General features: G+C 43.8%; 1 protein-coding gene across 4 annotated transcripts in view; it reads right to left on the bottom strand.

The window, feature by feature from the left end:
- The window catches only part of SCAPER (S-phase cyclin A associated protein in the ER), a 146,415-nt gene that overhangs the window by 97,201 nt on the left and 21,485 nt on the right, over nt 1–27,729 (bottom strand). For 2 of the 4 annotated variants that reach the window (XM_078380928.1, XM_078380929.1), the window contains 15 exons: nt 25,806–25,906; nt 24,721–24,837; nt 22,958–23,130; nt 16,526–16,779; nt 15,568–15,795; nt 14,174–14,344; nt 12,791–12,866; nt 12,241–12,358; nt 10,871–10,982; nt 9,259–9,399; nt 4,570–4,725; nt 3,611–3,753; nt 2,575–2,656; nt 1,641–1,793; nt 906–1,013 (listed from right to left, as the gene is read on the bottom strand). In XM_078380928.1, coding sequence (XP_078237054.1) covers nt 906–1,013; nt 1,641–1,793; nt 2,575–2,656; nt 3,611–3,753; nt 4,570–4,725; nt 9,259–9,399; nt 10,871–10,982; nt 12,241–12,358; nt 12,791–12,866; nt 14,174–14,344; nt 15,568–15,795; nt 16,526–16,779; nt 22,958–23,130; nt 24,721–24,837; nt 25,806–25,906 — 2,133 coding nt within the window. The remainder of the gene's footprint in view (nt 1–905; nt 1,014–1,640; nt 1,794–2,574; nt 2,657–3,610; nt 3,754–4,569; nt 4,726–9,258; nt 9,400–10,870; nt 10,983–12,240; nt 12,359–12,790; nt 12,867–14,173; nt 14,345–15,567; nt 15,796–16,525; nt 16,780–22,957; nt 23,131–24,720; nt 24,838–25,805; nt 25,907–27,729) is intronic. The other 2 variants (XM_072981948.2, XM_078380930.1) reach the window with 1 other exon arrangement.

The following is a 27,729-nucleotide window of genomic DNA, read 5'->3' as shown; positions in this document are numbered from 1 at the left end:
CACGGCCTTCCTATCCCGAACTTATCTATGCAAGGAAGCTCTTTTGTTGGCAAAATGAAGGCAGCTATTATGCGTCCGGGGCTTAAAACCAAAACGTGTCAGAGATCAAGTGCATGTGATCTGAAGCGTCAAGTGCAGGAGGCTAAAGGTGAAATTTCATTAGGTCAGAGGTGGTATAAATAAAAGCTTGGCTGTCAAAGCGAGAAGGGTCATTTAATAGGAAGGCATCAGAGATGACAAGCAATAACTTTAAGTAGGAATAGTGTGTTCACCTATGGGTACCTTCATTGATTAAAAATAAGATGGAAACCAGTGGCAAACACAACAAAGGCATTTCTCTCTCTCACACACACGTGCATTATTGGTGTCCTTTTTTTTAAAATGTTGCCCTGACTACAATGGTCACAAATTTTATTTCCAGATGGACACGGCTCCTCTACTGTGAACTTGACAATGAACTAAGCTATAAGATACATCCTAACGGCATCTGTGTCAGAATTTCTTGTGAATGAAAGCGGCATATTCACGAAGTGCGTGTCTGCAACACAACTGGGAAATAGGCACCCCTTTTGGTATTTGGGCTTGTGATCTGTCTGGTGCCTTGTTAGTTAGTGACAATTCAGCAGAGCTGGTGATGCACGCAACCGAACTTCTAGACAGATAAATCAGCAACGAGATTCTGGCCATTACTGACTATTATTTATTCTCCAAATCAAAAAAAAATCCCAGTAACTGCTGCTGGAGATGATGGCGCTTACTGCAGAACTGTTATCAGGCTAGCTCTCCAAATACTTACCCGGCTTACTCAGGTCCTTATCCCGATGCCATGCCGGTTATGGGCAAAGAGTACTCATTCCACCTAGCCTCAGATGATGCATTCCAGGAGGAGGGCGCAGAAGACTTACCACTTCTTCATCTGAAAGCTCCCGTCCTTGGATGCTGCTGTTTTCTCTCACGGCTTGCTGATGCTTTCTCCCCTTAATGTGGCTAAAAAGATAAACCTCCGATGAGATCTGAAAAAGAGGAAACCGGTTTTATCCACCTGGGCGAGCAGAACAACAAGGTCCACCTCTGTGCTACTTAATATGAGCTGCAAGGAATGGCAGGCTCACAGATCACATCCTGCAGCGATAGTTCGGGGGGGCACCCTGAAGCCCTCTGCTAGCTATAAAACCTCCTCGGAGAGGATCAGCAGGAGGCATCTCCCTCAGTCCAGGCATCCTGCATGGTGGGGGAAACGATGGGGAGGGGGCCCGAAACAGGGGTGCCGGAAAAAGGCAGAGAGGAGGTGTGGTATAAAAACGGAAAGGAGTTGTTCGTGGAGTGACTATCACTGGCTTCGACTCCCTTATTTTCTGTATTGGTCTCCCAAGGGTTTGAAGCCCCTGATAGGAAAATGGCTGACCTGAAGCCACTCTCCTTGACTAGAGCCCGAGGTGCTGCAAGAACAGCTGTAACTGGTAGAACAGAGGCATCTAACTAGAGTCCATGGCAGAGAAAATGCTAGCCACTAGCATGGAGTTAGCCTCCTGCCGCCAAGCCCGGCAGTGTTAGCTTTGCATTCTTCTCTTTCTAACACAAAGCCCACAAGCCAACAAGCCCACATCATTCCCCCCCCCCCAACAGAAGGACCATCTCACCAAGACATTGCACAATGAACACTGCTTCTTCCGCTCGTAGGGCGTCAGCTTGGGGGCGTAGTCGGTGTTGGCGTGTCTTCCGCTGCTTAATTCCGCTGCTTTCTCCTTCCTCTGCTCAATTTGCTCCATATGCCTCCGGATGCTCTCGTCGTGCTGAAGGCAAGGGGAACCCCCACAAGGTATTTCACACACGCACAAAAAGGACACACAGTTTTAGACAGAAATACATCTGCCCAAGTGAGGCACTGGGAGCAACAGGAAGGGATAAATCTATTTAGAATATTAAATAACCCTGGGTAGCAAGAGGAAATCTGCAATGCCTTGGTGACATTCAAGAACTTTTTAGCATTATTCTTTCCACCCTCTATCTCCCTCCCAACTTTGAGATCCCTTCCAATCACTCCTATCCTTCCTGCCTTCCAGAAACTTGCTTGGATCCAGGCTGTTGCTTCCAGGAACGTACAAGTCTCCCCCCCAATGGCCTCTTCTTGCTCCCCCAATTTTCCATACAGAATCATTACTGATTGACATGACTCAGAGTGCGGAATCACTACAATGCTGGAACAATCATGGAAAACGTGGCGCTTTGCTGTACTGTATTCTATCCAGGTATGTGACCTCCAAGCATCTCAGCTGCAATCACAATCTAGACTGCCAAGAGAGGGAAGCTTCTGCCCATGATTCATGGGATGTGGGACAGCAGACCTTGCTAGATCTGGCTGCAAAGGAAGGCTAACTTTGAATAAGAGAAAGAAACCAGAGGACTCTCACCAGGCATGGAAAACAAGACAGGTAGCTTCCATGACCAAGCATGTTCCAAGTGCATCTCTCTCTCACCATGCAACTTTCTTCTGGCCAGCGTTTCGCTAATTAGCTGCTACTGACGAAAGTTAATAGTCATCTCATTAAGCAGCAACCTATTTCTAAGGTTTACCTTCAACTGGATCTTTTTCTGCAGTTCTTCCATGGCTTCTTGTTGAGCTGCTGTCAGGGCTGCTAATCTCTCTTCTCGGTCTCTATCCAAACAAGAGGACACGCGTTAGTGAACTGGGTTTATCTGGCATGATACAGATCATCCTCCATGTATGGAAGAAAAAGGAATGGCACCAAAAGCTACATGATAGTACCTAGTGGTGACAAGATAAAAAGATCGAAGGAGGTAATTCACACCCATCCTAAGCACTAGCAAGCGGGACAGAATCAAAGATCACCACGTTGACTTGTCCTGTTATCTGGGATTCGTCAGTTGCAAGATGACAGAATGCATTAGGTCTGCCTCCTGCATCCTCATTTTTGCTGATATGCAGCTTTAAGAATCTGAAGACGGGAAGTCCGTCAGGCGGAAGACAGGAGGTCCATACATGAAGCTACCTCATCTCCGTGCCCCTTCTGTGCAAAATGTTCTCCTCCACAGTAAGAACACCAGCAGTGACCTCCTGGTCACAGACAACTGCTCAGCTCTCAGAGGCACAGCAAAGGGTGCAATGAGGGAGGGCGGCTAGAAATTCAATTGAAAGGCAACTCCTACTGTATACTGATACTATGGTGAACAAGGCTGGCTGTATTCCTTCTCATTTTTTGTAACTAAATCGACTGACAATGTTTATCATGAGTAAGCAAAGCAAAGCGTGCTGCTTATATACCACCCCACACTGCTTAAAGCATCCTCTGGGTAGTTTACAATATAATTATGCAGGTTACACATTGCCCACCACCCTTAGCGAGAAGGGCACTCCGTTGGAAGATTGAGTCAACCTCGAGCTGGCTAGCTGAGCCCAGGATTAAACTTAGGTTATGAACAGAGTCTTCCCTGCAGTGCTGCAGTTCAACCACTGTGCCACAAGGCACAGTAGTTAAAACTGGAGGCGAGTTTACGATTTGCCCCAAAGGAAAAAGAGGAGCCAAGGGCATCTGACCTTCGTGCTGATCTAGTCATGCAGTGAGGGCAAAAAAAGGACCTCACTTGTTACCTGGCCCTTTCACGAGCTGCGTCTTCCCGGGCTCTCTCTTTCTCCTGACGTTGCTGCTCGATCCGAGCTTCCTGCTCTTTTCTTTTCATTAACAACTCTTCCACCCGGGCTTGTCGTTCTGCTTCCAAAGCTCTTTTACGTTCCTAGACGGTTGACATTTAATATTTTAAAAATAAATAAATGCAGAACCCCAGAAAACATGAGTAAATAATCACATTTAATAGGACACAGTCAATGAAGAGAGACATTCACAGATCCTGTATGTGTTCATGCTGAAAAAGCAACAGCCCAATCCTACGGCTATGAACTTTGAAAGTAAATGCTGATTTTCCTAGAGGGTTACTCCTAAGTGAAAGCAAAAGATGCTATCAAAGAGCACTAGAGCGGCTTTTTACATGTCATAGTGGGCTGATCACGAACCAAACAGGGAAGGTTCCGCATGCACCAGAGTCCAGAAAAAAAGTTTGATGATTTGGCTTGAAGAACATTTGAGGAAAGTGGAACAAGAGGTCAGCAAAGTTTGGAGGCTTCTGTGTTTCGTGTTGCTAAGAGCACAAGGACAACTTGGTTGGATCAATAAGATTGCTTAGTTAGGCTTCCTGTTCTTGCCGTGGCCAATCAGATGCCTCTGGAAAGCCCAGAAGCATGGAACACCAACAGTATGATGAGCAGCGCACACATGCCAGTTCGTCTACCTAAAAACTGCAATTCAACCGCATATTGCCTGAGAGCAGAGAGATCACACACAGGACTTGGAACAGGTTGCGTCCCACAGCCTTATACATCACTGGGGTTACTCTGTGTGCTATTTTATCACTCTGAAACTGTTCTCCTGGAATTTTTGCCACCCCGCATTTTATAAACTGAATACTACCTTACTGGTAAGCAGCACACAAGGGGAAAAGAGGGAATTTCGACACAATGCTCTTATTATTGGCATTTCTAAAATCAAGCCATACCTGGACAGCTTCATCGCGGGCTTGCTTCTCCTCCTGCCTTCGCTGGCGTTCCTCTTGCAATTCATTCAACCTCTGTTCGTATTCTTTCAGTTTGGACAAAACGTCATGCCGTTTATTCTGGGCTTCTAAAGTATTGATGAATGCAATTTCATTCACCTGCAATTAAACCACGGCAAAAGAGATTTAACTGGACTAGAACAACAAAACAAAATATCACAAACATTAGGGTTTACTATATATTACCTAGGAATAGGAGGTCCAATAACTGCCTGGTTTGTTCAGACCTAGCCTTTATTCAGCCATCTTCCTCCGCCTCCATTTTCACAATACTATAGCTCTCCTACAAAACTCTCTGTGCCTCTTTGCTTCCCCAGAAACCTCGAAAGCTCAGTGGTTTAAGCATCTGGCTACTGAGCCAGAAGTTGGGGAGTTCAATTCCACACTATGCCTCCTTGAAAGGGGCTGGACTTAATGATTCATAGGGGCCCCTGCAGTTCTAGAATGATCAACATAATTGATCATTGTCTCCCTGTACCTGTTTCTCCAAAGCTACTGTTATTTTTTGGGGTATTTACTCCTAGATTGACAACTTTTCCTTCTCTCCCAGAAGCCAAACTGCGAACATTCTGACTTCCTCATTCACTGAGAAGTTAAACTCTTTATGAACATTCTGCGGCCATCACATCTGCTCTGCTCCGTCATGTGAAGTACAACACACTACAGATCCCTGCAGAAATTTCATCAGCAAATCAACAATTCATGGTCTCTACACCCAGTTCATTTTATGGTACAAAAGCTGGCAAAGGTCCTAATGAAACAACCCCACACAAGCAAAGGGATAAAAATAAATGCTGAAAAAAAATAACCGCAATGCTGTCTTCAGAGTTGGTTTTAGTATCAGCAGTACAAAGGATGTAAACATTTCTACACAAATATCTCCTGTCCTGCTGACTAATTTCTCCAACTCAGAAGCTTCAACGGATGAGTCTCCAATGGGGGAATGACATATTTAGCCCTGGAAACAAGCCTGGTGCATCAGCTGGGAAAGTCTCCAACTCTTCGAGCAGTTGAAGAGAACGATGAGGTGGCGTGACACTTAACTGGGTGAGAGACAACAAACGCTTAATTAAATTACGCGAAAGACGTTCTGCAAGTATCCGAGAAGCGGCTGCTTCCTTCAGTGCACGTTGCCCGAGCTGGAGAGAACAGCTTGCGTTGGGCTAGTCTTTGTGTCCGGCACCTTCGTGGCAGGGGCTGCGGCTGGAGATTAAGAGTAGGCAGGCCTGAGAAGCACAACATTCCCCGCAACTTTTCCGATCACCTTGAGGTCTCTAAAAAGGCCTTAGGGAACAGCAGATAACCTTTGGTTGCCCCTCATTCCCTTTTATTCTGGAGAGAGAAATGTTACCAATGTGCGTCAACCATGTGGTGTCTGGATGCTGGAGATGCTGAACAGGGATGGGGCACCCAATAATAGCACATTCCCTCTGATGTGGCGACATAATGGCAGTTCTCCGGAGCACAGGCTTCCCTGCCTCACCTTCTTGGCTGATCGCCACTCAGATAAGGAGGCAAACCCATGCTCCTGCCAAGGAGTGGTGGAACCACCAAAGAGGAGGAGAAGAGGGATATGTGCCGGCTGGTCAACGGGTCATTGGCCAGGGAATGTGTGGCCCCTGTGGTGCCGTGCGCATGAACTGGCAAGAGCAAACTGAGGTCCCCGCCTATCTCTAGAGTCAATGGATCTGGACAGTTCTGTCCATGTATTTTTATTTTCTTTTATTGATGGCACTATGCTTCTTCAGGTCCTTGGCAGGTGCCCAGCAATGCCCAACCTCCACAGCCAGGTTTTAATCATAATTATTCTAAAGAACCTTTGGAATCCAGTTTGTATAGGAGGAATCGTTTGTGTAACAGGCACCACAAAATGTTTTCTAAAGCTGGCAACATGAAAACTGTTGGAAAATGTCACAAAAACTTTTTTTTTGCATGACTATGTCTTTGCATCACAGGGTTAGCAATCATCCCCATCTGCAAATCCTCAGAAAGTCTAAATGGCCAAATAAAATACAGATTTTTCTCCTTTGTTTACAAAGAGGGACACGTTTACAGAATGGATTTTGCAGCTCAGCAGGCAGCCAGCTCTGGGAATTTAAGAGACCGGGCAGCAATGCAAGCTGCATCTGACTCATCACTGAGTAGTTTTGACCCACCTAACGGTGATCTTGGAGAATGTACGGACAATAGAAGGTACACAACTGAACAGATGCAACACTTTTAACACCTCTGTTTAGACAGGAATTACATTAGATTAATTTTATTACTGAGGCCGCGTGGGTTTAAATTGAACCGTGACAAAAGCTAAATCAAATTAGTGAACGATTCTAAACAGAGTGACTGAAGCATCTGTTCAACTAATGGACTAAGCCGATGCTGATGTTTCTAGGATCGTTAACAACAATAGACACACACCCTCTTCAAAGAACACATGCAATGTTCTCTAGTTCAGAATTCAATGGATACTGCTGGCCATTAATAGACTCTGATACCATGACAAAACCATATGCTCCTCAACATAACAATGAAAATCCAATGTCCATGACAGTTGTATCTCACAATAATTAATCTGACATAACACTCATTTTTTTTTAAAAAAATTCACTCACACAAGTGCTAATTTTCGATGTCAGTCAACCAAACGTAGGAGATCCAATGCTGGAATGAAAGATTCCAACACTTTTAAAGATGATGTACTTCCAACAGAGGAAGGGAATAATCAGGGCTTGAAAAATGTTAGAATGTCTCACCAGTCAGTCAAAAATTTCACCAGTCAGCATGACCAGACTATAGCCTTGCAATTTATGTTTAAACTTAAATTTAAATTTAAACTAGGCACTTTCTACATAACAATGTGTACAAACCCAAAATAAATATACCCTCAGACTTGGGTTGCTTTATTACCTGCGTGCCTGTGAGGTCATGAAGCTTGTATTTTGAATGCCTTTTTAAAAATGTCTCCAGCAAAAATAAAATTGAAAGCAAAAGCGCCAGGCCTCTTAAAGAGCCAGGTTGTTCGGTTGAAATTGGGAGCAGGGAATCTCCATATTCTCCAGCATGGGACTACTCTACATTCTTATGCAGAGCTATATATCTATGTGCCACTCAAACTCTCTTCTCCCGAGAAGAGGGCTGTTTTCCTTTTGCAATGGGAAGGGGGAGGGGAGGACTAGAGGATGGGGGGGAATTGAGGGTAAGGAGGCAAGGAGGGGTGGAGCGAGGGAGGGACGGAGGGAGTTGTGGATCGTCAAGCAGCGTTTTTTCATTCGTCACAGACGAGTGGACAAGTGGATTTTTCAAGCCCTGGGAATAATCAACCTAAATACAACAGTTAGTCCTAACTAGAGGTGTTCAGATTTGAGGGTGGGTTTTTTGGACTACGACTCTCCTAATTCCTTAGACAAGCATGGGAGCTGCAGTCCAGGAGAACATATCTGCACACCTAGTCCCAATCAGTACAGATGCATTGAACTGGTGAGAAGGCGGGAAGTCAACACTTCTGTAAGGTCCACCCATTCAGTGGGTCTTCTCTTGTTGGAACTGACAACTGGATTGAGGCCCTCGGCTTTTAACTAGCGGCACTGATTTCTAACATTTGCATCCTATCTTCTAACATTCAAGGCCGCCAACAACAGAGTAAAAACAAACAGAGAAAGTACACACAAGGGAAAGGAGGTTTATTTTATTCCTCTCAAGCCCCATGCTAACCATCATGTCTAAGGCCAGGCTGGGAAATGTGCAGCCTTCCAGAAGACAGAAGTTGAAGTCCAACCTTATCTGGAGGGCCATATATTCCCCAGCCTTGGGAAAGGGCTCAGTCAAAGACATTTCATTGTCAAAGAAAGATGCATGGGTTGAGTCTTGGGGTCAATTTTCTGTTCCCACGATTCAGCCCAGGCTGTGCCATCCACTGAAACACATGAATGAATGAATGAATGAATGAATGAATGAATGAATGAATGAATGAATGAATGAATGAATGAATGAATGAATGAATGAATGAATGAATGAATGAATGAATCTGTGTTCATTTGACTTTGTTCCGAGAACTTTGGAGGGGTTGATTTTTGAAGTGGGAGTGCAAACTGAAAGTGGGGAGTTGAAAATCTACTTTTTAAGACCCATTCTCTCTTTCCTCCACCCCCTTTAACATGAGGTTACATGATGAAGCCTGGGGGAGAACAAAAATGCCCCAGAGAAATTTTATGTGGTTTACAGGCTACACTTTTCCCAGCCCTGTTGTAGAACTAAGGAATGTCCACTCTAATGGAAATGACGCCTGTCTCTTCTTGTATCATTCATAACCATCTCCAGGAAAAATACACCTGGGGAATAATCAGAGCAACAGAGGAAGCTGTTGTTACAGGTCAGACCACTGGCCCCTCAAACCAAGCACAGGAGTGGCTTGTTTGGAGTGGATTTTCCAGCCTTACCTAGACATGGCAGGGTTGAACCTCTGGGGCCCTCTGCATACGAAATATATTCTCTACCACTGAGTTATTATGTAGCCTCTCTACGCCTTCGGCAAAAATACGCCCTACACACAACTCCTGCTGAAATCAAGTTGTGCAAGATCATTTCAGCTGGGCCCTTCCCACAACAGAGCAAGCATTTTTAATTCTCAGGGCCCACCTTTGCTTCTTCCTCTTGCGCTTTTTTCACAATCGCCTGCAACTGCACTTCACGCTTAAATTCTGCATGGAGCAATTTTTCCTCCATCATCCTCCGCCTCTGGTCTAGCAATTCTTCCTTCCACTTGCGTACATCTTTCTCCTACGGGAAAAAAAAGCAAGCAAATAAGAATTAAAAGGCAGAAAGCAAATTTCGCATGACCTTTTTACCTTACTGTTTTCTCTCCAACATCAATAGCAGTGTTCACACCATATAACCTTAAATTATTGAGTACAGCCCACTTTCCAGCTGATAATTCAACAAATACAACAATTTAAAGGATATTAAATGCTTCCTGGAGTAATCTTGAATCAACATTGGTTTAACTCTATATTGAACAATGTAGATCTTGTGAAAGCTTTCAATCAAACTGAGTAAGGCACTTGCCACAAAGAAAATAGAGTTAGTCATAAATCTCATCATATTTCATGAGTTGGCAATCATTCCAAGTTTAATGCATGTCAACATATTTTAAAGGTCTGGGGTAATGTAATACACAACATGACAAAAGCGCTCTCCTCACTTAACATAAGAGATAGGATTGAACCCTGAAGCTTCAGGTAATATTTACTAGCCTCTTTTGCTTGCTAGGGGAAGGATTTGTGTAAGATGGACAAAGATCAGCAAAATACAATTTTAAAAAATGTCATGATTGAAATATCAGGGTAATTTATAGTTTAGGTGCCTTCAAGATGCTTGAAGAAGCACCAAGGGAAGGAGAACGGATAGTGCTCTCCAGAAACAGAAGTTGCACTGCAGTGCATAATCATCAAAAGCTTCTGGCAGAGGATGATGGGAGAAGGCAGCAGATTGCCTAACGCTGCTGGAAGATGGGTGGTCCATGTCCATCTCTAAGTAGTAACTGATGCCCACCTTGAGCTGTATCACCCTATGGACCAGCACTGTATACAATGTTCTTCTGAAGGTTCTTAGCATTTCTGAGATGCGTAAGAGGTTGCAATGAGACAACCACTTATAACATTTTATCTCCCTCCCTCCCTCCCTCCCATCTCATTCACTGGCATCGGCTACTTTCCTCCCGATAAGGGGCTCACAGTATGAAAAACAGAATTAAAAACACAAAACATTATACATGAAAAACAGTTAAAAGTATAAAACTTTTATTAAAATGTATGGGATTACTAACAACGTGCAAAACATTATAAAGTATCTTGACCAAGAAATAGCATTCAGGGATTCAAGTTATGATTGTGAAAAGCCTGCCTGAAAAGGTGGGTCTCCAGAGGTCGGTGGAAGGATAAAAGGGAAGGAGCCTGCCCGATCCCAAGGGAGAGCATTCCATAATGCGTGAGCTGCTACAGCGAGGAAGGCCTGCACTGGCAACGGGACCAAGAGGAGGGCCTCCTCTGATCACCTTAAGCACTGAGAAAGCTCAGAGAGGGAGAGATGGTCCATGTCCATGTAGAACACCTTTGGATTCCAACAGGCATGTTGATGGAGATCGCTCTTCCAAATGTACTTCAATACCCATAGATACGAAGGCATGAGCCCTAGCCGTGCGTGCAGCTGTAAGTCGTATTTTGAAAAAAAAATTAAAGTACACCCAGCTTACCCGTTCCATTAATTTCTGGAGCTTCAATGTTTTCTCTTCTCGCAACTTTTCTCTCAGCTGTTGAGCTTTCTTTTGTTTTTCTTCATGCTTCTTTTTAGACTCCGCTATTGTCCTTTTGGAATAAATATGGAAAGCACGCTGTGAGACGTGGAATCCAAGCAAATGCATATGGAGGCTGGTAGACAATGCTGAAACCCAGCCACCACTATCATGCAGTTAGATTGCTCAAGTGATCTCACAGCTATCAGTTTGACCGCTGTGCGGCCTTCATGCAGAAGTACGTTGTGAACAGCGCATTCCACGCCAACATATTTTCCCCCAACGCTGCGGTGCATTGCCTTGCACACGTGGATCCAGGCAAATATCAGTTACTCCTAGTTTTAAACCCATGGGGGAACAATATTGCACCACCTCCCTTATCAAGTCTGAGCAATCTGTTTATTTGTTCTGCTCACACAGAGGTTGTGCAGCAGTTGTGTGTGAACGGCACAGTGTTTACAGAAAGGATGCAAGGAATTGCTCAAGCGCACGGCCCGTTCGTTGGCCTCCATAGGCTTTCCTCTGCAATCCCCTCTCGTACAACAGGGATCCGGCACCAATGCCTTGATAACATGGGCTTACCGTTCTGGGACGTAACACAGAAAATTCTCCATTTGTTTGAAGAATGCCAGACATCAATGCTATATACAAAGAACTCCATTTCTCATCTGACATGTAAAAGCATACAATCTGCTAATTATCATGGGGATGAAGCATACCATACCCAGCGTGTTGGGTCTGGGACTGCTGGCCAGCAACACACACACACACACACACACACACACACACACAGAGAGAGAGAGAGAGAGAGAGAGAGAGAGAGAGAGAGAGAGAGAACAAACAGGGGCAACTCATAGCAACAAAACCATGTACATGAGGACTCCGATTACTAAAGCACAGACTAATGGACCAACTGTGAACAATAAATCCATGACACAACTGCCCCAGATATTCCATGATACAAGACCAATGTAACATTTATCTTCCACCAGTTTTTAATTAAAGCATGGCTGTGGCTAGGAAAGGATAAGAAGTCAGTGCCAGGAGGATGGGCTTTGCGTTCAGGTGGCCCCAAATGCAACTCCTCACGTGTCTAGGGATGGACAAACATGGCACTAAATAAATAGTAACGAATAATAATGTCCAAATATCAGAGGACAGCAAAGACCTTGGCCAAAAAGACAGCAGGCAGCACAAAGCTACATAGACAGCTTCTTACATTCTAATAACAGGGGTGTGTGTGTGTGTGTGTTTGTGTACATAAAAAACAAACAAAAAATGGAATCCAATACTGTTCTATTACTTTTATCAAATGTTTAAAAAGGGAAGACCTCTTGCGAGAGGGCGAAGAGAGCTTCTCATGCATGTGGATGCCGTGGCCTGGTGGACGAGCTGGTTCTTCTTCTACAATGTCGCCCCAAGAGTTGTTCTGACGCCACGATTCACGAGCTGTACGGAGAAAGAGTCGATTTTGGAAGGCGATACTGAAACCACATGGCTGGTAATATCTGCATGGTGTACAAAACTGAGGTGGTGAGGACACCTCTCTCAAAATTAAGTCAGTCAGGGAGGGAGGGGGGAGGAGAGAGAGAGAAAGAAAAAGAAAAAAGAAAGGAGGGAGGAAGAAAGAAAGAAATAAGAGAGGGAGGGAGGAAGAATGAAATAAATAAAAAAAAACAAACAAACAAACAAACAGACAGACAGACAGACAGACAGACAGGCAGACAGGCAGACAGGAAGGAAGGAAGGAAGGAAGGAAGGAAGGAAGGAAGGAAGGAAGGAAGGAAGGAAGGAAGGAAGGAAGGAAGGAAGGAAGGAAGCCACTAAAAAGTTCATCTTAAGATCTCGACTCTCACAGTGTCACAAGCCCATGTCGTTTACCTTCATAATCAGCCAGGACGTCATTCCAATCCATTGAAATGCCACAAAAAGAGATACTTCCGCTGCCCACGCTGGCCTAAAATTACATAAGGCAAAGGAAAACAAAGAAGGAGGTGGAGGAGGACATAACTTTAGATATTCTATTGGTAATAAGAGGAAACGACGCAAATATTAGCAACGGCTGGAATAATTCAAATATGTTACATATGCAAAAAGAAATCTAATGTGCAACAGTGTATTTTCCCCCTCTCGCCTTATTTTCTCTTGCAAAGTGGTATACCAACAAAAAGACAAGCGTTGCTGCTAACACAGGTCAGACATAACGAGAAGCTACAGTTTCCCAGGCTGAAGCACAGCAGTGAGCTGGGGTTCATTTGAAATTGAAAGCTCCTCTTCGCAGATCCAAAGGTGGTGGCGGTGGTAGGGAAAGGCTTCATCTGTGTTAACCACCATGGCTTTTTTTTCACAGCGGGAAACTATAGGCTTTGAACAAGCCAGGGTTGGAAATCATAGTTTGATCTCTGCTTGTTTTCACTAACCATAGCAACATCTCCCATGTTTGGACATGACAGAGAATTGTGGATTGTTTAAAGCTCCATAGTGTGGAAAGAGAAAAGTAGGCAAACAAGTAACATGTGATCCTGACGTTTGCCAGTTCATTCTCCCAATGGAAAATCATGCCTCCTCCTAAACCTCCAGACTATTATTTCTACAGTCTTACACACACACACACACACACAGACACACACACACACACACACACAAAACGCCCCATTTTTCATCTACACCTTCTTTTAATTTTTTTTCAAGGTGTTAAACAAGGCAGAAAAATAAGCAATAATATTCAAAACATTCTTCTTCTTGACTAGTCCAGCAGATAGCTGCACAACTATCTCCCAATGCTGAGAAAGATCCAAAAGCAGACTGGTCTACTTAAATGCTGTTTTTGGCATTGGAAATACACTTGTGCCATTAGACAAATCTGAATAGGGAATATATGATAGCACTCTTCAAATACATGAAAGGTAGTCATGCAGAGGAGGGGCAGGCTCTGTTCTTGATTATCCCAGAGTGCAGGACACATAATAATGGGCTCGACGTAGCAGATTCAAGCTGAGTATCAGGAAAATTTCTTAACTGTTAGAGCAGTACGACAATGGAACTCATGACCTCGGGAGATGGTGAGTGCTTCAATGTTGGAGGCATTCAAGAAAAAACTGGACAACCCTCTGTCAGATCTGCTTTGGTTTGGATGCCTGCCTTGAACAGGGGGGTGGACTTAATGGCCTTAAAGACCCCTTCCAACTTCATTGTTCTAGGATTCTACGAATAGTTGTGCATCACATATAAAGCAGAACAACTAAAAATCTATATAAGACTCACTGAGAAGTCACTGTCGTTATCCGTTTCAATGTTGATGTCATTATTCTCCTCCGCTTCAATTTCTCTGGTGAGCTGCTCCTCTTCGGCAATGGCACTGGCGATGGCCTCTTCGTTGGCTTTCTCCAGGCGATCCGCTAACTCCTCTTTTTTAGCCAGAACTTCTGCCATTGACTAGGGGAGTGCAAGGCTCAACTTCAGAAATGACGGCTTTGGAAATACTTTATCGACATGGAGAGGATTTGGTTGCAAAGGATTCCCCCCCCACCCCACCCCAAAATGTAATCTTATATTATTTGGTCAATTCAATGTACCAAAACTGAGATTTTGTTGAAAAGGATGGGTAAAATATCACAGTGGTGGGCATTGATTAAGATATACATGTTTTGGGAAATGGACATATGCTATTTATTTCCTGCCCATTATGCCCATCAGCTTAATGCAACTGGCATAATTCTCATTGGGAGGGGGGCTCACATTACGAGAGTCACTGTCAAGTCGGATGCAAGTCGCACCAGTGACTCAACTTGGTTCCCCCCCAATGATTGGTACCTGACCCACAACTCGGAACATTCCACCCCTCCCTTTTTCCCGGGGGGGGGAACTTGTTTTTAATAGTGAATCCAACTTGGGACTTGGACCCAAACAATTGGTAACATCCCTGACAAACAAATTGAAGAAGCTACGCCCGGTCCTATGATTCGGCTCGGAACAGCACATGCCGGCTTTAGCTTCTTTAACTTGCAACGATCCACCACTGAAGTTTACGCCGTGTAACTAATTGGATTCTGGCCAATTTATTAACAGCAGCCAGATTAAAATAACAGCTAGGAATTGGAAATCAAAATTGGAATTTCATATGGAAGAACGGTACAATGAAATATGGAACATTGCTATAAATGATAAGTTAACTTGTAATTTAAAGGTTAAGAGATGCAAAATAATAAATGTCATGATACACAGGGCAGATTTCTTGAATATGTGTTAACAAGAGGAAAAGGGAAAGCACCAAATCAGGAATCAATGCAGTTCTGAAGAAGAGGAAAACAGAGGAATACTAGGGTGGTGGGAACACAGTTGGTTTGTACTTTGGTTTGTCTATTTTGTGTTTATGCTGTAGTTCATTTAATAATAATTTAAAAAAATTAAAAATGTTATCCTGTTATAATATTGGAGAGAGAATGAGATTTCACTTTGGACTTTTCATACATGCCAGCAATGTGTTCCACAACTGAGTCTCTCATATTTGACCAAGGGTAATCCGTGGCAAGCAGGGTCAGGAGGACACCCCCTTGCAGGAGAGTGGATTCTTAGCCTGCGTCCCACCCAGGCCACCTCTGGGTCCAGCCACTGAGACACGTGCCACTGGCAGAGAACGACAATGTGGAAGGACTCACATTCGAAATATCCGCAGGGTCCATTTCATTGTCAAGCTTAGTTTTTCCTAACTGGCTCTCTTCGTCAATCCTGGGAACGGCAGAGGCGATTTCTTCCGCCTGGAGACTTTTCAAAGTATGCTCGGCGTCTATGAGAACAATCGGCACGTCTGGTTGCGGCTGCAGGGAGCCCTCAGGCATGGCGGTGTTCTCAGAAATCTTAATGTCCTCAAGGACCCGGGCGGTGAACTGGTAGGAAGGAAAGAAAGGCAAGTGAGTTCCCAAAAGGCAAACAGCGAAAGCCAACTTAAAAAGCCAGCCTGCTTGTCAGAGGCTTCAACAAACGGGTCACGGAGGGAAAAGCTGTCATCACACTGTAGGAGCCTGTTTGGTTCCCATCACATCCCCAAGTTCATTTCGGATGGACACGAGACAAGGCCTTCTTGGTGGCTGATTCCCCAGGCTTTGGAACGCACTGTCCTGAGAAGCCGGGTCGCCCCCCGCCTCCCCGGTCCTTCCACTATTAGGCAGGCTTTTCAGAACGAAATGTCTCAGGAACGCTTGTTTATGAAACTGACAGATTTTGGAATGTTTTAATCTTGTGGGTTTTTTTTAATAAAAAAATCTTAGTCTACGTTTACATTTTAAATACGATATCTATAAAGCATTTTTAAAAATTGCTGTTTGTTTCATAATTTTAGTTGTTGCGAGTCACCTTGGATCAAATAAATAAATAAATATTTTTTAAAATAGATAAATAAAATAGATAAATAAACAAATATCCCTCCTTTGCGGTATGAATTCAGTTCTTGATATGCTCCCCCTGAACATAAATATTCTATAGGGTCATCTTAGGAGTAACTCAAACTCACAAATGTTTCAAAACAGGTTGCAACAAGGAAGTTGAGATGTTTTCTCTGAAAATGTGATCTCCAACATACAAGGAGGGCTTGGGGAGCTTCCCCTAGGTTGTACTTACCTGAGTTCGTTCAGCAAGGGGCTGTTCATAGTGATCTTTCCAGACCGGTTCTGTATTTTTAGATATACTGTCTTCAATCAATGAACGCTTCTGCTTGTTCTCAGATGGGCCCAGAACTACATTTTCTTTGTCACTGTCATCTTTGGGCTGCGATCGTTCGGCAGACAGAGACATTTTTGCAGCCAGAACAGAAGATTTCGATCTCACGGGTCTTCCGCGCTGGACTGTTTCCCATCCTTCAGCATCTTTTCGCTCTGCATTGCGTTGTTCAAAAGAGACGGCAGAAGGAAGGTTTGGTATGAAGATATTCGCCTACAACAGTATTTTGCCTTCAGAACATTTTACAAGGAACAGAACCGAGATGTGCGGTCAGAATTACTTTCCTCTAGACCAGGGGTCTCCAAACTATGACCTGCGGGCCACATCCGGTCCATCTTGCCTTCTTATCCAGCCTGGTGGGCAGGAGTGTGAGCGTGAGCGTGGGCAGGAGGGGGTTCATACGTGCAGGTGGGTGGGAGTGCAGGCATGTGGGCGGATGAGCTTGTCTTCCTCCAGCCTTCAAAAATCTGGAACATATATTTTGCAAAAAGCTTGGAGACCCCTGCTCTAGACAAGAGCTTGAGGGCACAGACTGCATCAATGGAGACACACACAAAAACCAAGGGAGTCCATTATTTGGCCAAGCTGATTGCTGTTACCCCAGCTTTGCAAAGGAGTCATGATAAAATCTAAACTCCTAGACCACCTCTTCTTACACTCCAGATATTTTAAGACTACGCTTCTCATCATCCCTGGCCTTTTGTCTGTGCTGCTTTGGGTCTCACGGACACAACATCTGGTGAGATCTAAGCCGAGGAAGGATGAGTTGGCCTCTAACCATCAGAACCTATTCCAGCTGGTAATCAGGGGGTAGGGGCACAGCTAAGTGGAAGAGCATGTGCCATGCATTGCAGAAGGGCTCATGTTTGGTACATATCCCCTTGCAATTAAAAGGATCCGGGGGGGTGTTGTTGTTGTTGTGGACAGTGTAGTACTAAGTCTAGGAATGTTTTTTTGACTACAGTTTCCAGAATTCCCAGCTAGTAGGGTCATAGGCTATATTGGTTGGGGGTTTATGGAACCTGTAATCCAAACAAATCTATTTCCCAGACTCGAGCAGTGGCATAGATTTCATCAAGTGCCTGACCAAACAGAAAGCAATCTTATATGCAGGTTTTTAAAAAGCGTTTGGACCATTTTAAGTATGCCATTAAAACTGCTTTAAATTACTCGCATAAGCAATCAGAAAGAGGGTACAGCATCCAGATTTTTCCCTTAAAACATACCGTTTCTCGACAGTGCTTTTATTCCGTTACTTTTTAGGAAAACTATTACTCATTAAGAAACACTGCTATTTAGGAGCAGAGGGTTAAAGATTAGAAAAACACTATTTGAGAAGAAATACTGTTTAGAAATCAAGACTCATCTATCCGTCGAAGGAATTGCCAACACAAACATTAGCAAGTTATAAAATATAAAAATAATAGGAGAACTGGACACAGAAAGCGTATCTGAACCAGAATTTAGTAGCTAAAGAAGGCAAGATGTTAATTACAAATATTTGTTAATGCAACATTTCTATGTAGAAGATTTAAATTAGCATGACAACAGGCATGCAGGCCTAAAAAGAATAATTGTCCGGACAGAACAGCAAATCATGGCCAAGAATCCGATAAAAACCTTGCCATGTGCATTTGTAAGCAAAGACCCTGCATTTCCATTCCATCATCATTCCCATTTATATGGTTGACGAGAACAAGAAATAAATGGGTATGTCACAAATGGCTCAAAGACGGGGACAGATGGGAAGAGGCAAAGACAAACAGAATGATTTTGAAGGCACAAGGGAAGCGCTGGACATCTGTGCTCAAATTTTCCGGAAGGGGAAGATGGTTCCTTAATAGAAATCCGCAAGCCGCATCCTCTGATTTTCCCACCTCCAATTTTAGTCAAAGCATGCCAGTGTTAGTTTTTGTGATCAAAAAACGACCTCAGTCAGAACATATCTGGACTCCTGTAACTTTAACATGAATGAGAATCCATTATCCTCTACTTCTGAATAGGTGTCTTTGATACAGATGACTCCCAACTTCTACCTGCAGTCCCAAAGGACTCTCTGCCATGACTCTGCCAACTGCAGGTACCAGAGCAGGGGCATCATGGAGCGCTGGCCCCATAACAGCTAAGGAGGCAGAGCTTCGCAGGCCCCTCTTGCTCTGGAACGACTCTCAAGCTCTGAGCTAGCACCAGATTAGGGCTAAAGCAATGCTCCGGGCTTGTAAACTAACTTGGTACCTGCCCTGCCCTTCCATCCAATTCAATCAACTCTGGAGCTATCCATGGTCCTGACCATCGGCAAGGCAAGCTGAATTCCTGCAGTGCTGCGACTCAACGTCTTTGCAGGCTTCCAACTAGAAGAGGGAAGGGTCTTCCAAAATCCCTGACGTTCTTCAGAGTGTTGCCTCAACGGACAGTGGAGCGAACAGGCAGGCCCTCCTGCTGCTCTGCGCAGGTGGTGAAGCTTCCTCAACCATCTCCTCTTGAGATTTGTTTCAGATCTTTTATTATGAGGTTCCTCCTTTGACCATTTGGTTTCTAGATTCCCTTTACTAGGTCCAAGGGTAGCTGGTGGGGATGCTGGGCTCACCAGTCATACGAGACATGCCTTCTCTCATATGAATGCTTTGCCAATGCTCTGATCAAAACTGAGCAGGAAGGTGTCGAAAGTTCTCATTGAAATGTACTGTTATGCATCATGGCTTTGACTGTGTTTTAATATGGCTTGTGTTTCCCATTTCTCAGAGCGCCGTTTGTTCCTTTTTAATATTTCTATACTTAAGTGTTTTCAGCTTTAAATATTGTCTTTTAATGATGTAAGCTGCCTTTCTGTACTCATTGTTTTTAGCTTTCAGTGCTGTCTTTTAATAATGTACACTACCTTTTTATACTCATTGTTTTCCTAGTTAAATATTGCCTTTCGATCGATGTAAGCCACCTTGGGTCATTTTTAAAGAGACAAGTGGGGTAAAAATATTTTAATGAAATTAATTAATTAATTAATTTAAATTTCCCACTAATTTATCCTATGGCCATTAGTGATGCCACCCAGAAAGCTCACCAGGGCCCGCTGAAATAAGATTGGACCAGCTTCTGACCGCTGTACCTCATCATCCCAAACTTCTGATTCTGGCGATGAGAATTAAGAGGGCAAAACATTGGGAAAGTACCATAGTGGAGAAGATCGTCATGCAAAAATGAACTCTTTGCCCCCCCCCCAGAAACAGGAGAGATGGCGCAGCCGCATGGGAAGTTTTGAGCCGGTCGGAATTCTAAATGGGAGACTGCTAGGATTGCTTGGAGAAAAAAGGATAGACATTTAGAAAATATTCTTATATCATGTTCGCTGCTGCCTGGTAGCAAGTCAGGACTCTGGTCCATGTAGCTAAGTATTGTCAACTCAATGGCAGTAGGCGTTTCAGGCAGGGTTTGGTTTAAACCCAATGGAGGCTCCTGGCATTCTTGGGGCGTCTCCCATCCGAGTATAAACCAAGACTGTTTAGCTCTCAAAGTGAGATGAAATTCGGCACATTTGGAGTTGTGCACCATCCCGCCACTCTGTCCTGGGGGTGCTGTTAATATATGCGCTAGCAGGGTGGAGGTGTGTCCTGAAAGACCATGTATCGTTTTCTTCTTCTTATGTGTTTCTGAATCGTGACTCGCTCTCTACAAACAACCCCACACTTGGTATCGCAAGCTGGGTTTGGTTACTTGCCCAGGTTTTGCCATGAATAATTCATGGGGCTATTCTGGCAATTCCCTAATCACATCTGAGCCTCCCACTCTCAGCTTCCTCTTGTATTACATGGAAGTGACAAACCATCTGTTATCAGGAGGCCTCTCGGTCCCCGGCTCCACCCCTGGGAAGCCACTGAGGACTTCAACCTCTTCTAAAGTGACTCCATCTGGAAGAACCGGCCCGAAACCTTATCAACAACATTAGTGAGACAAAACAAAAACCCATATGTAAGCTGTCCATAAAGCACACCAAAAAGTGCTGCAATTCCATAGTGGTCTACTCTAAGATAGCTCGTATTTCTACTTAAAACAGCCTCCTGCCATTTGGTCAGAATACTTTAGGGTAGGGCTATGAAGAATAACAGTGTCCTCCACTGGTAGGCAGGCTGGTCGTTGCAAATGGGCAATGGTCTAGTTTGCCAACTTTAGCTTGATCAAGGAGTGGAAAGTAGAGCAACAGTTCTTAATTTATGGCTTAGGCTACAATCCTGTACCCAGTTCCCCTAGCCTTGCTCATGTGCTTTTGCCTAGAGAGGTACAGGACTGCAATGAAAAGCTAGTCATTTAAATTATTATTCAGTGTTACACACTCTGCAACCTACACAATGGCCAGGATCCAAACAACCTCAGTTGCCCAACCCACACGTGGGAAAGGAAGACAGAACCCATTTCATTGGCCAGCCACCTCCCAAATCTCACTGGATGTTACAGGGCAGTTTTATTTATTTATTTATTTATTTTTGCTGGTGTGACAAAGCTGCTACTACAGAAAAGAGCTGAGAAGCCCCAGTATGTGAGTGGGACACTGTTCTCACTGTTCTGGATCCTGACCAGCAGGTTGAGAAGTAGAAATCCACAAATCCTTGCATTTGGTTCACTTTAAGCTGTCACTTTTGCTGGAATCGAAGCAGCACATTATTTGTGAATCACTAAATAATACACACAAGAGGCCTGCCTTAAGTATGACCATCAAGCAAGGTTTTGTTTTGTTGAATACATCCTTGCAAATCTCAAGAACGCGATTTGATTTACGTTGCCTGGTTGCCAAAAAAGGCTCTCCCAAGGCATAAGCACAAAAGGGCAGCAGAAAAATAAAACCCAACATTACAAAATAAAACATTGCAATGAGGGATTAGTAAGAAACAGTTTTAAATCTGGTTTCTCAGGTACCAGCCTAGCAGTGGAAAATAAAGCAAAACCAAGAGACATAAATATACATGACACACACAAAAATAAAAAAGCATATTAAAGAGAAGAGAGAAAGCATGTAGTTCCCACCAGGGACTACAGATCTTTACAGTGCAATAAATTCTCCTCTGGGGAAATAAATTATTACTTGATAGATGTGGTAATATTCCTGTAATTTCTTCCCTGATGTCATTTTTACACTTGGAACCAAAACAAGCATTCAAACAACCCAAATCAAACAGAAAGCTGAAAAATACAACGTTCAACTGATGAACTTCCTCCAATATAGATAAAAATGGACAGCGTTCAAGGTCCTCTTCGAGATGCCTACAACCAGATGCCATCATGTATGCATTCATAGGAAGGCTGTTGATTAGGTGGACCTCCGTTCTATTAGGTCGTTAATATGAAACAGTGGTTCCCAACTTTGGATGAGCCAGGTGTTCTTGGACTACAACTCCCAGAAACCCTGGTCAGCTCAGCTGGTGGTGAAGGCTTCTGGGAATTGCAGTCCCAAGAACACCGAAGTTACCCAAGGTTGGGGAAAACTGATATAAAATGAAGAAAGGATTATCACTTTTAACATTGTTCTTTTTAACCCAATTCTCTGTACATTTCTTGTCTGTCCTGCACTACCAGCCCCAACAATCCTGGCTAAATGCTGCTCTTGTGGGGGGGGCACTGACCCAGTTCCATATCTATGAAATTCAACACTTTCTTTTGAGCTTTTCTGTTTTTAAAAATGGTACTCCCAGTGTCCCTGGCGATACACACAAAAAAATTGTGACGATACACTTTAAACATATACTGTATATATCTTTAAAAGTGGGGGGGGGGGCAAACAAAGCTGGCTTTCTTTTCTTTTCAAAAAGCAATACTGTTCCAACTTGTTTTTGTTTCACCAGGTTGACCATCACCCATAGTTAGAGAGAAAGCAGCAAAGGGTCCTGTGATACCTTTAAAACTAAGGGATTTATTACAGCATATAAAAACAAGTGGACTAGAGTTTATGCAACCTTAAATCCGTTGGTCTTCTTAAAACTGCCAGAAGACTTTTGACAATCCAGCAAGACCCTGCTAATGAAGCTCTCCAACCTGAATTATTTAAGCGGTGCTGGTGACAGCTTTTAAATTCTCCTAAATAAACCAGGTTTTTCGCTCTGAAGGCAGGGAGTTTCCCTATAGGATGTTGGACTTCAACGCCTAACAACCCCAGCAAGCACAGATAGTAGAGAGGGATGATGGGAAGGACATTGAAGCTGTTTAAAGAGCTAAAGTCCTTGTTTCTACTGTTATGGACAAACACATGCCATGAATGACACTAATCACTAACGAACATGAACGTTTCTCCTAGCATATTCCACTTTTAAGCCAATAGTTTCTCAACCCAACTGAAAGGAATCAACCCACTTAGGTACTTGCCGTTTCTCCGGGAAGGCTTCTGCGCTGGGGGTGGCAGACCGGCTTGGGTCATTAGCATCTCGGAATTGGGTGCTCCAGCTGTGTGGCTTGCTTTTACCTTGTCCGCCCAACTGACCCCTGCAGGAGCCAGGCGATTAACAGTCCCCGCCACAGGTTGAGTCCTAAGCGGGGGGGGGGGGGATATAACATCCAACAATGTCATTAGAAAGTGTGATATGTCCTCTGTATTCTTTCACTTTTTGGCTTCCGCTGATTCAGTGTACTCAGGGGCACCACTCCAAGACAACACAAGTGGTCATGAATGCCCAAGCCCATAACATTGCCCTAAAAGTTTGAGTTGTATGTACTCACACCGTTGTTTTAGCAATCAAAACAAGGCAATTTTATCCAGCTGTCCAGAAACGGTGAGAGCCACAGAGAGCCACAAAGATTAAATTCTGGGGAATGTTGCCCAGCAGTGTTGGAAAACAAAGGTCTGGAGGCAGGCCAAACTTTGTCTTTAATTCCAATACTTATAGCCTCTTTCTATGACTTATTTTTCCACCTGGCTTCTCCCGGCAAACTGACCCCAAGAAAAGGCGAACACTCTCTGCTTCTCACACTGAAGCTTGGTCCACAGTTGGATTTTGCTTCTCCAGAGCCTCTCCTCCACTCTCAGAAGTGTTATTAATGGGATGTAAAATAAATAGCACTCCTTTTGCTGACCAATTCAGGTGGGTAGTGCTGACAGCAATGGAGACGTAACAGGACCACTGGGAAACTGGAAAAGGAAAACCTCATGGGGGGGGGGAAACGCTTCTTTTAAAAAAAAAAAAATCCTAAGGGGGCAAAAAAACCCTCCAGTCTCAATAACTGGGCAGCACCAAAATGCCTTTCTTTGAACCTCCAACGGCCTCATTTCTGCTAGAACCTGGGTTGTCCAGCACTAAGAAAGCCTGAAGGGAAACACTCCTATGTGAGGTGAAGGGGGTACCTCCCTGCTTAGTGCACCTAGATTCCTCCCGCACACTGGCTCCAGCCTATAATCCATTCAGCATCAAATGTATCTGCCTCTACCTACTAGCAGCTCATCAGAACAAGCACATCCAAATTTAACACTGTGGGTCAAGCATCTTTAGCAACACAAGATACACTTTCAGATCCCATCTCAACACACACACAACTGCTCATTCTGCCCAAAGACCTCTAGGAGTTGTGGCCTGTAAGAAGGAATTCTTTTGAATTCTGTTTGTGCACATGCTATGAATGAGGCAACAACGTGCCTGTTTTCCCCCCTTGTATTACAGAAATAAATCTTTAGCTATTTCACTCAATGGCTGGAATCTTGTTATGCGGCTATGCAAACAACATAACTTGTGGAAGTAAATTGACGTGAGCAATCCCCGTAGGCATTATATGTTGCACATAGAATCGGGCAACTCCGTATGCAACAGATCAAATTTCTTAACATAGGGCTTATCATCATCTAAAAGTTATGCTGATGGCGTAACAGGACTTGAGTCATTTTGTTGCATGACGCCAATCGCAGACTTATGTTCAGCTCACAGAATCGTGAGGAATATAGAACACTTAACATAATAGGGAATTAAATTCTTAGAAGTAGGCATTTCCCAGTTTTCCTCCATTGTAAGATGAACCAAAGTAAGCCAAAGAAAGCTTCTGCCACGGGCAACCGGGGCCAATGAGCAGGTCTTCTGAAAACCATCAGGATTTTCCACCTTGAAATCATAAAGGAGGTTTAGCTTGCATACCCAAAATTTAGACTCCTTCGAGCGTTTGATGTGACACTGATTCTATCAGTTGATGGGCTTGGAATGACGTGGCGCCCTGGAGACATCTTCTTTACCTCCCATGCAAGCGAAGTAGGCCTGGATATTAAAGAAAGAATACTAAGCAAAAAAGAGGAATTGATAGCCCTACTTCGCCTGCAATTAAATTCAGACAAGCTATCTCGCTTACCCTTTGGACACATAGCTGATCACTCCGTTTTTACTCCCTCCCTGCCCTTGGGATGTGCCTATATGTGTAAGGTTGTTACATTCTCAACATCCAACTCTGCTGCCTTGGGAACACTCAGGAAGAAAAACTTTGGCTGCTATTTACTGTCAATTCTCATCTCAGAGGAGCCTGAGAGGAACAGCCTAGCTGGAACAGAGCAAAGCTTTGGAAACCTGTTTCCCACCAGTATCAGCTCCACCAAGAACCCATCCTTTCTTTGAGTTGAACCCCAGCCACCTTCCCAAAAGCTCGGGGCAACTTCATCAACTACAAAAACACACCCATCTAAAACCACAGATGACATGCACCTACACAGTTGCCACAAGAAAAGATCATGCTCTTGCAGCAGCAGGTCAAAAATCCACTGCTTGAATATATTTCAATCACAATTTCCCCAACTTCAGACCAATTTCCATTTTCCTGACTTTCCCGAAAGTGGCAACCCTGAAGATCACAAGTTACCGAAATCCCCAAAATCGCCAGCTGTAAATGCCATTAAAAGTGCATTAAAAGCAATACAAACAAGCATCAGTGGCAGGCATTAAGGAGTTTGTTCCTTCCCTGAAAGATTGTACAAGTCTTTTGTTTTAACTGAAAGATCATAATGGTGAGGGTACAACTATGTCTCGAAGAGGAGAAGATGGTTCCATATCTGAGGTTCCATGATCAAGAAAGCCCATAATCTTTCAGACAGAGAGCTAAAAGAGCTGTAACGTCCTCCAACACACACATCACTTATCCCTCTGCCAGCAAGTGACGGCAGAGGTCTACGACTTCAAAACAAAACTTCTGAGTGTGCAAATAAATGGTAGAGGGGAACCTTTATATTTCTGATTACCTGCTTTGAGCATCGGCCTTCTCCAGCTTCTCCTGCAGCTGTATCCAATCAATCAAAGCCTTGAAATCCCGCACGTAGTTATCTAGCATCATCAGGACCTCCTGCCATGAGAAAAGAACAGTTTGCAGAACAAAATGAAAAAAACACAACGGCCCTGGAAAAGCAACCACAGAGTCCCTGCCGAGGAAGAAATCAGCTTTTACAAACTTTGCAATGGGGAGCAGAGCCAGAGAGCCCAAGGTGTCGCAAATGGCCTTTGATAAGCAGGGCTGATAACTGCCCGTTAAGATTGTTCACACGCTGCCATTGGTCTTCGGTTCTGGCAACAGATCATCGGATCAGTTGCTGCACTGGCAAGCTCTCTCCAGCGGCAGCCTCAGAGTGCCCATCGGTCAGCAGTTGGAAAATGTAAATGGCATCCGATGGTGGGGAGAACGCCATTTGGTTAATCATCATCATCCTCTTGGAACTGCACAGCTGGAAGGGACCCTACGGATCATGGAGTCCAGCCCCTTTCAAGGAGACACAGCGGGGAATCAAACTCCCAAACTCTGGGTCCATAGCTGGAGACCTAAACCATTAAAGTTGTCATTGGGCAGATGGGTTGGCAAATATGATCAAAATCAGGGTCACCCCAGAAAAGCATCCAGGAAACACCTGTCGCAGGTGCCAGCCTTGGCGGCATGAGACCTCTTTCTCATGCTATGAAGATGGAACTCTTCCCCCCCTGAAAGGCGTTTACAAGGACTGGGAGAAGCGAATGGGAATTGGAGAAACAAAATCTGAAATTTGGGGTGAGGGCTTCCATTTAAAAAAAAAAGACACAGTTCTTTAATATATGCACTGTCATATGTTGTCATGATTCCCTGTGTAGGGTTAGTGGATAGAGTGACAGGCTAGGACTCTGGAGAACAGGGTTCGAATCCCCATTTGGCCCTGGAAATTCACTGTAGGAGTGAAACTGGGAAAAGCACTCCTTAAACATCTTGCTTATTTTGAAAGCCCTACTAGGGTTACTAAAAGTTGATTCCGACTTGACGGAACAGAATGCATAGACACACACATATTATCAATTTATACATATACTGTATTTTTAAAATAGACTCAAAGCGATTCTCAAAAAATACACACAATAGTAGCACAATAGCCATAATACATAATAGACAGTACAGCATATTAAAATATGTGGGAAACAGAGGGTTGCTAGACTCCAAATCTAAGTCCCAGTCTCTATGGCCAATGGCGAGAGGCGCTGAGAGTGGATAGTGAGGGCTAACGGTTCCCCACTCCATGAAGTATTACCATGAAGCTATCAGTTCAACAGGTCACAGTCCAAACCAAAAATTAAAACATAGCTAACAGGCAAATTAATAATATCCAATATCACTATTGGGAGGTGGGGACTTGGAACCAATCCCCCACAGACACAAGGGTCTTCCCGTACTACTTTAGTCAATGCGTGACCTGCGTCCCCACATCACATTTGTGTGGTAACAAAATGGTTCCAATGGTGGAGAAAGAGGATACGTCTCAGTCATCTTGTCATGAGAACTTCAGAGTCCTTCTGATTCATCCTCACTGCTATGCAACACAGAAAATCTACAGCAACCTTGGGCAGATGGTTGTACAACCTCTCTTCAAAAGCCTCTCAAGACGAGGTTAGACAACCGTATGTGATTTATGAATTTTAGAAATGATGATGAATAATAATATTGGATGTTTTGCTTTAAGGCATGTATATGGAAATATCAAATGTGCGAGAACCATGAGAATGATTATGCTGAAAAGATGAGATACATAGTTTTCTGTATATAAGAATGGAGATCATCAAGGAATGAATAGGCCTGTGAGGATATTATGATAGATATGATGAGAGACAGATGGATGGAAATGCAGATGAGAGAATTTAAAAAAATTATTATAA

The sequence above is a fragment of the Pogona vitticeps genome, chromosome 12 (assembly GCF_051106095.1).
Source record: "Pogona vitticeps strain Pit_001003342236 chromosome 12, PviZW2.1, whole genome shotgun sequence".
NCBI classification, from domain to species: domain Eukaryota; kingdom Metazoa; phylum Chordata; class Lepidosauria; order Squamata; family Agamidae; genus Pogona; species Pogona vitticeps.
This window is presented reverse-complemented; position numbering and strand designations above follow the sequence as displayed.